The 8,539-nt window shown below is 59.2% G+C and overlaps 1 protein-coding gene across 1 annotated transcript; it reads left to right on the top strand.

The window, feature by feature from the left end:
* The first annotated feature begins 363 nt into the window (after positions 1-363).
* NPTX1 (neuronal pentraxin 1) lies at positions 364-3,684 on the top strand. Its single transcript, XM_052687567.1, has 5 exons — positions 364-944; positions 1,040-1,247; positions 1,490-1,734; positions 1,854-2,033; positions 2,108-3,684. Exons 1-5 carry the CDS (start codon positions 429-431, stop codon positions 2,327-2,329), a joined length of 1,371 nt encoding a protein of 456 aa, XP_052543527.1. The 5' UTR covers positions 364-428; the 3' UTR covers positions 2,330-3,684.
* The last annotated feature ends 4,855 nt before the right edge of the window (positions 3,685-8,539 follow it).

Genomic DNA, 8,539 nt, shown 5'->3' with positions numbered 1-8,539 from the left:
GGGGCTGCGTGGGACACGCGATAGCCACGACCACGGGGCAGCCCGGGAGAGCAGCGCTACTGCGCGGCCCCGCACCGCACACCCACAAAAGCCCCCTCTGGCTGCTCCCCCGCTTCACGTTCACTTCTACAAACCCCTCCTCGCCCCGTGGCGGACCTACGCGCCGACAGCCCCGGCCGCTCACTCACACTCACACTCACACTCACTCACATTCACTCACACTCACATTCACTCACACTCACTCGCGCTCACCCCCGCGGGACCGGCAGCCCCCCCCTCACCCCCCGTCTCGCAGCCGGGATTCCACGCGCCGTGACGTCACGCCTCGCGGCCCCGCCCGGGCGCTATAAGAGCGGCCGCGTGCCGCAGTGGGCCCGGCGGAGAGCGGCGGAGCCGGCGCCAGCCCAGCCCGGTTCCCCGGCCCCGCCATGGCCGCGCTGGTCCGCTGCCTTCCCTTTCCCTCTACCCTGCCCCGATTCCTGTCCGTGTCCCTTTCCCTGCCCCTGCCCCGCTTCTTGCCCCTGTCCCTGACGCTGCTCCTGGTGCTGTCGGCGCTGCGCGGCCGCGCGCAGAGCTTCGGGCAGACGCGCTTCATCTGCACCTCGGTGCCGCTGGACGGGGACATGTGCGCGGCCACGGCGCCGGGCGGAGGTTCGGCCGAGGAGCTGAAGAGCACCGTGCTGCAGCTACGGGAAACGGTGCTGCAGCAGAAGGAGACCATCATGAACCAGAAGGACACCATCCGCGAGCTGACGGCCAAGCTGGGCAGGTGCGAGAGCCAGAGCGTGCTGGACGGCGAGTCCAAGGGCGGCGGGGGGGGAAGGAAGCAGGGCGGCTTCTCCAAGAACACCATGGGCGATCTGTCCCGGGCGCCGGCCGCCGAGACCCTCAGCCAGCTCGGACAGACGCTGCAGTCCCTGAAAACCCGCCTGGAGAACCTGGAGGTACCCCGCGTCCCGCACCCGGAGCCCACAGAGCGCGGAGCTCGCGGGGGAACGCGGCGTTAACGGCCCCCCCTCGCTCTGTCCGCCCCCCGCAGCAGTTCAGCAGGATGAACTCCTCCGGGCAGAGCACCAACCTGAAGGACATCCTGCAGAACAAGATCGACGATCTGGAGAAAGAGGTGCTGTCCCGGGTCAACAGCCTGGAGGAGGGCAAGTACAACCCCAAGAACGAGTCCGAGGAGCGGGGCAAGATCGAGAGCACCCTCACATCGCTGCATCAGCGCATCAGCGACCTGGAGAAAGGTACCCCCCCTCCGCACCCCACCCCGCCCGCTCCCCGCTGCCGGCGGAATGCCGAGCAGAGCCCGTCCGCTGCGAGCGCTGCCCTCCGCCCCCCGGGGATGCTCCGCGCTGGGGATTACGGCCGGAGCGGGGCCGTGCAGGGGGGATTTGTGCTCACTGCCGTTACATAATGGGGCCGGGAGGGGTGCGGACCCCAACCACGGGTGGACGCTCTGGGGTCCCAGCACGCCTCCACCCCACAGGCCAGAAGGACAACCGCCCCCCGGATAGGTTCCAGCTCACCTTCCCTCTGCGCACCAACTACATGTATGCCAAGGTGAAGAAGAGCCTCCCCGAGATGTACGCCTTCAGCATCTGCATGTGGATCAAATCCAGCGCCTCCCCCGGCATGGGCACCCCATTCTCCTACGCTGTGCCCGGACAGGCCAACGAGCTGGTGCTCATCGAGTGGGGCAACAACCCCATGGAGATCCTCATCAACGACAAGGTGTGGGCACGGGGGGGCTGGAGGGATCCTCCTTGATGGCACGGTGCGGGCACGGAAGGGCTGGAATAGGGGGGATGGCATGGGGACCCACCTCCCTGACCCCTTCCCATCCCTCTTAGGTGGCCAAGCTGCCCTTCATCATCAACGACGGCAAATGGCACCACATCTGCGTCACCTGGACCACGCGGGACGGCGTCTGGGAGGCGTACCAGGACGGCACGCAGACGGGCAGCGGCGAGAACCTGGCCCCATACCACCCCATCAAACCGCAGGGCGTGCTGGTGCTGGGCCAGGAGCAGGTAAGGATCCCTGCGAAGGGAGCGGGAACATGGCCGGCACCACGGGGCTCTGACGGCCACCCCTCACCCCATAGGACACGCTGGGCGGAGGGTTCGACGCCACGCAGGCCTTCGTGGGGGAGCTGGCACACTTCAACGTGTGGGACCGGCGGCTGTCCCCAGGCGAGGTGTACGCCTTGGCCACCTGCAGCAGCAAGGCGCAGGCTGGGAACGTCATCGCCTGGGCAGAGGCCAACATCGACATCTACGGCGGGGCCACCAAGTGGACTTTCGAGGCCTGCCGTCAGCTCAATTAAGGCCACGGACACGCGAGAGCCGCCTCCTCATCGGGTTCTTTCAGTCATTTGGGTTTTCCTCTTATTTATTTATTTATTTTGGTTGGGATTTGTTTGTTTGTTTGTTTGTTTGTTTGTTTTTGCGCAAAACTGACTGAGAACGAAGCCCTCACCTCCATCCCAACCCCCCTTTGGAGCCGGGCCCCCCCCCCCCCTTCCCCCCTTCATACCCGCAGTCCGGTTTCTGTCTTGCCAACGTCCTTCAATGCCTGCGTGCCTTGGCCTGGCGTGGCTGCGTCCGCCCCGCTTCGCCCGGCCCCCCCTCTCCATCCCTGTCCCCCCCCCCTGCAGCCTCCCCAGGGCTGGCGGAGGATCACAACCCGCCATAACCCCCCCCATGCACCCTCTTCAGGCCTCTCTCTGTGCTCTGAGGATGCAGCCCCCCCCCCATCCCTTTTCCCATTCCTTCTCCCCCAGGAAGGCCAAACTCTGTGTGTCCCCCCCCCAGCACCGCTCCCCAGCACCACAGCCATAGCCCCGGGCTGCAGGCAGGAGCGGGCCCAGCCCCTTGCCCCCCCCTCACTCAGGTACGTCCCCCCCCCTCTGCCCACAGCCCCGACCCCCTCCCATGCCGTAGCTGGTGACAAATCCGCCTTTCTGCCCCCGGGAAGTTTAGCGACTGCTGAGAAGTCCGAAGCCTTTCTGCTTTTGATAACACAATAGATTGTTTCTCTTACTATCAAAGTTTATTACCGATAATAATAATAATGATAATTTAAAAAAAAAAAAAAAAAAAAAAAGGTATTTTTATGAAGAATTCAGAAGCGCTCCCTGAGAAAAAGCACTCTGAGATCCTGCAGGTGAAGAAAAAAAAAAAAAAAGAAAAAAAAAAAAAGAGAAAGAAACGTATTTTGAAACAAATGCATTTTGTATGGTTTCCTTTTCTAAAGTCCGCTTTGTACTACAGCCGCAGCCATCGCCCCCAGTGCCCCCCAATGCCCCCCAATGCCCCCCAGTCCCCCCCAGTGCCCCGGGGCCCATTCTGACTGTGCTCTCTTTAGGAACAGCTGTGAGTCCCTTCCATTCCCTGCGGAGCAAAGCGCAGAACAGAGCGGTGCGACCCGGTGGGTTCATAGCATACAGTGCAGAGAGGGAGCGACCGCCTCTCCATCGCCGCCGTTCTGCCAACCAAAGCTGTCCATCCCTCCTCTCTGTCTCCTTCGGATTCTGAATGGGTTACGATACGCTCCAGCCCGCAGCAGCAGCTCTGAAATGCACTGTTTCTACTGATGATACTCGTGCTTTTTTTCCATTTTATTGCCGAGATGACATGAATTGTTGACTTTATTTTTACACAATAAAAGAGTGAAGAAAGACGCCGGGCTGCACTGTGCTGTGTGCTACACGCAAGAACCCCCTGCCGCACGCAGGAGCTGCTGCACATCCCCACTCATTGCATGATGAGCTCACCAGGTGAACAGATTGCCTTTCCTGTCGGCCCTGAGCACGCTGCCCACCATGGAATGCCCCCAGCCCTCACTCCTGGCTCTGCGCTTCCACCCCAGCACCGTGTCCCAGCACGTCATCGCATTGTGAGCTGATGGATGGGGAGGGCAGGGTGTGGGATGGGGCCGTGGGGGTCCAAGAGCTGCTGGGCTCCTGCAGCCCTTTGTTCTGTGCCTGCTTGCAAGACGTCCCCGAGCCATGTGCCACCTACATGAGCCACGGCCACCCTACCCCTGCGTACCCCTCAGAGCACTGCCCTGGGTACAAAACCCTGCACCGAAGCAGTTTTAGGGCCATTTAGTGCAGACACTGTGCTCCCATTCCCACACCCCCTGCAGCCCAGCTGCTCCACAGATAAGGCTGCCCACCTCCGTGCCCCCTCCAGCCGCAGCAATGAGCACGATGACCAGGGAAGCCAAGGATTTTGCCTTGGGGGTGGCACAGCCCGGTGCCCCTCATGCTCTGCCCCACAGCTTTGGGCTGCAGCTCACAGTGGGAGCCCGGAACCACTGCGAGCGCTCGGATAAAGGAGAGCACTGCCCACACTGAGTGCATTAAATCCAGGAGGCTTTTAGAGCAGATGGAGATCTTGGGCTGCGTGAGGACAGGGCCCACGGCGCTGGGAGGTGGCGCAGAAATATTGACGGGGGCGAGGGAGAGTTCTTAAGGGCAGGATGCAGCCGGGATTTACTGTGCTGATCCGGGTGCTCACTGCTGGCTCACGTGGGAGAGAAACCTCTCACCCCTTCTTCCTACGCAGTGGGGACAGCACGGCCTCGGAGCGACGTGCAAAGCAAAACCAGCCCTGTTCCATCACAGAACACCCATGGAAAGCAGAGAGGCTCTGCACCCTGAGGTGTTCCCCCTCATCCCCAATCCATGGGATGCACGCACTGCCAGAGCTACCTGCAGCACCCGGCCTGCAGCCACCCCCCAGCATCGCTGCGATGCGGTGCCGAAGGCAGACGCTTAATAACATGCAGTTAAATTAATTAGCACCGAGCGTGCCACACCGTGTGCTGCTCTGCACTGCTGTGCTGGGAGAGCCAGATGAAATATGGATGAGGCTGAGCGGTGATGGGGGCTCAGCCTGGAGCCGCGACCCCAGCGCCTCTGGAGAGGCTCTTTGCCATCGTTTGGCAAAATCTAGAGGAGGTGGAGGAAAGCTGAGCGCTGCCCTGCGCGTGGAGCTCCGCAGCAGGAGGCGGGCAGCAGTTTGGGAGCAGCTCCTTGCAGGGAAACCGGGGCAGCAGAGGCAGGGATCTCACTCTGCTCTCTGTGCAGCTGACAGCAAGGGAAGCCGTGGCAAGGGCTCCTGATGGTAACCCGCATCCTGCAGCTTGCTCTGCCCATGTAGACCTGGCTCCAGAGTGGCACGAGGCTCACAGCACATCACCAGCAGCACGGGATGAGCCCCCAGCACAGCGGGACAGGCAGGGAGGTTTTGGTGCACAAGCACTGCGTTGTCCTTTGCACTCAGTGCGCAGAACTGTGAGCATCCTTGGCACAGCTCTGCTGCAGCACAGAGGCACTGCCATCACCCAACACACCCCAGGAATGGCACTGCTGAGGGCTCAGCCCCCCTGGCAGCCCACGAGTTTGCTTCAAAATGACTTTGGAATGATCCTCATCATTCTGGATCTCTTCTTTCAGAGCCACTGCCTGCTGCAGGTGGGAGCTCTGCCCTCATAGAGTCCCTTCTGCTCATTCCCAGTGCCTCGGGGATCCCACTGAGCAGCACTGAGGCAGGGATGCTGTGCTCAGGGTCTCTGCACCAGGTGAAGCAGCTCAGGGTGGGGGGAAAGCACAGCTGGTGCGCTGTGGGATGGCCCTATAGAGCCATGGGGCCACGTGTTTCCCCCCCCTCACACGTGGAGCGGAAGGAAGAACGTCTCCCCAGCACATTAAAAATAAATGTGGCATCACACTAATTATGCTGCGTAATTAGCATTTGTTTGCTGCTTATCAGAAACCCACAGGGAGCGGAGCTGGACCCCATGCATCCTTTGTGTACCAGCCAGGGCTCCAAGCAGGATCGGCACCAACCCAGCTATGGCCCACAGCATCACCCCCATCCCACAGCATCACCACCCAGGGCCCTCAGCTCCCCGTTCCTCCTTCTCCCCACATGAGCCCATCCACAGCCGGGCTGCAAGCAACAGCTGAAAGGATGAATCCACAGCAAGACTGGAAATTAGGTCAGCAATCGCCTGCAGCAGATTTTAACATTTATCAGCCCGGCTCCACTGCTGCAAGGCTATTTTACCAAGAGCCACGCTGCCATAGGGCTGAGCCAGGTGCACCCTGCCTGTGTTTCCCCCTCCCATAGAGAGTGAGATCAAGGCTGTGAGGCTGCCCTGGGCTGGTGGAGCTGGGGAGGGGCAGCCTCCCCCCCAACAGCACCCACAGCCCTGTGCTGCTGCCTGCACCCCATCACTCTACAGGACACAGCCACTGCAAAGCCAGCAGGCAAACAAAAAGGAAACCAGATGACATTTACCTAGCAAACTAATTGATATCCGAGTAATTGGAGAAACCTCGTTCCACACCAGCTGGATTTCCCAAGCCTTTCCTGTCCCACTCACTGCAAACAAGGTCTGTGTGCTACGCAGGCAGCTGGAATCACTTGGCTACCCACTGGCATTCTGAGCAACTTACACAGGCACCAGATTTACGGTGGGCTCTCAGATGCTGAACGCTCTCTGAAGAACTTATTTGGTGGTTTATTGGCTCTGTCTCTTCCAAGCAGTGACAGTGGAGCAGCACCAGATCACAGCTGGAAAGCCCCCAGGCAGGGGGTCCTCCCAAGGCTTAAGGAATAGACCATTATGCAAACACAAATCGGTGTGGAATTGGAGCACAGCTCACAGGCAGTGGTGCAGCGAGCCCAGGAAAACACACATTCCTAAGAAACCCTCTGCACTGAGCTCTAGTGCTGGGAACTGCACCAATGTTTCATTACAGGATGATGATGTGGCCCTTAAATTGTGTTCTTAAACCTGGGGTAATGCCTCATTGCTTTCCCCAGCCCCCAGGGTCTCTGCCCAGCTCAGCCCACCGCCCCAACCATGCTGTCCATGCACAGCCTTGTGGAGCTGCTCCATCACCCCCATGCCATGGTGCATAATTACCTCGTTTGCTATTAATTTGGATGTCAAGAGAAAATTCATTCATTTGCTTTTAATGAACATGGCCTTAAAATGGGGCTGGGGGTGATGTTAGCAGCCTGCAGCTGTGTCCTGCTATAGGAAGCACAAAGTTCTACTGCTGCCCAATAGGGGAAGAGCAACGGGAAGCCCCAAGGCAGCCCTTGGTGCCATTTGTTCCTGGGACGCCCAAAAAGCCCATTTCAGCAAGCAGAGAGCTAAAGAGGAAGGGATGCACATGAGTTTCCTTAGCAAGGACACAAGCTCTGGTCTCTGAGTTCCCATTAAGAGGAGGTTTCATGCTTCACAAAGCGATTTCCCCTTCCCTGGTTTATAAACCAATTAGATAAAGACCAAGTTAATCCCTTATTGTGTTCAGAGCCACCAGCAGGCACCAAACACGGGGATTATATGCTTTGTTTAACTGACTCCCCAGGTCCTGGCAGCCACGAGCACCACAGGGCAGGGCGAGATGGAGCAGAGTGGGGTCTGTGGGGCTCCCCAGTCCCACAACCCAGAGCAAAGCCCAGGCCCACAGAGCCACGTGCCTGCACGCATTGCTCCGTGCTCGGGCACAGTGCACACGGCTGCTCAGGATGTGGCCACACTCGAGAGGTATTGTGGCAGTGCCTCAGCCTGCAGCCACCAGGCCCCGTGCCAACGGTGGGGTCACACAGAACCTAATGGTTCCCCTCGGCTCCCCCCGCCAGGCACAGGGATCCCTGTGATCCCACGCAGCGCCGGCATCAGAGGAGCGCAGCACAGTGGCTGTGACTTCCCTTTCTTCCCAGCCTCTGTCCACCCCCACAGCGAATTCCCATGTGAAAATGGCTTTGAGGCTTCCCAGGAGATGGCACGCTCCTCCTCAGGGCTTGAAAACTTCGGCTGCTCGTGGGTTTGTCTTTACAACACAGAATGATTTTGAAGGAAAGGAGAATTCCATCAATGACCAATTGCTGCCAATCCCTCTTTTCCTCCCAAGGACCAGCCCAACTCTAAAGCAGTCTCTGGGGATAGGACCACGAGGATCATCTAGTTTCAACCCCCTGCTATGTGCAGGGGTTGCCCAGAGCCACATCCAGCCTGGTCTTGAACGCCTCCAGGGATGGGGCATCCACAGGGACAAACTGCCCCATACCACCAAGAACCCACACCTCTGGAGAAAAAGCTTTAGCTTTGCAAAGTGGACAACACTAGCTTTATACAAGGACAGAAAATGTTTTTCTGCTCTCTGCTGTTAATGCAGTTTCACAAAGGGCTTGACTGACAAGTGTTCGTCTGTTGGCCACAGAGCTTCCATCATGACCTGACACAAGTGCTCCTGGGGTTGAATCAAACTGCAAAAATCCAGGCCTGGAATCTGGCCATCCTGACCCGTTTGTGTATTAATAAGGACCTCCCTCCCTGTTCTCCTTGAGGGGAATTTCACCTTTTCCCTGAGAAGGAAGAGCTGGTCTGCACCACAAGTCCCACCTCAGTGGCTGTGGGGAGGCTCACAATAACCCCAGTCAGGCCTGTGTCTGTGACACCCCCGTATCAGGATTGCACTTCAGAAGCAATACAGAGCATTTCCCAGCAC

This window comes from Tympanuchus pallidicinctus, unplaced genomic scaffold (genome assembly GCF_026119805.1).
Source record: "Tympanuchus pallidicinctus isolate F22 unplaced genomic scaffold, pur_lepc_1.0 scaffold23, whole genome shotgun sequence".
Lineage (NCBI taxonomy): Eukaryota > Metazoa > Chordata > Aves > Galliformes > Phasianidae > Tympanuchus > Tympanuchus pallidicinctus.
This window is presented reverse-complemented; position numbering and strand designations above follow the sequence as displayed.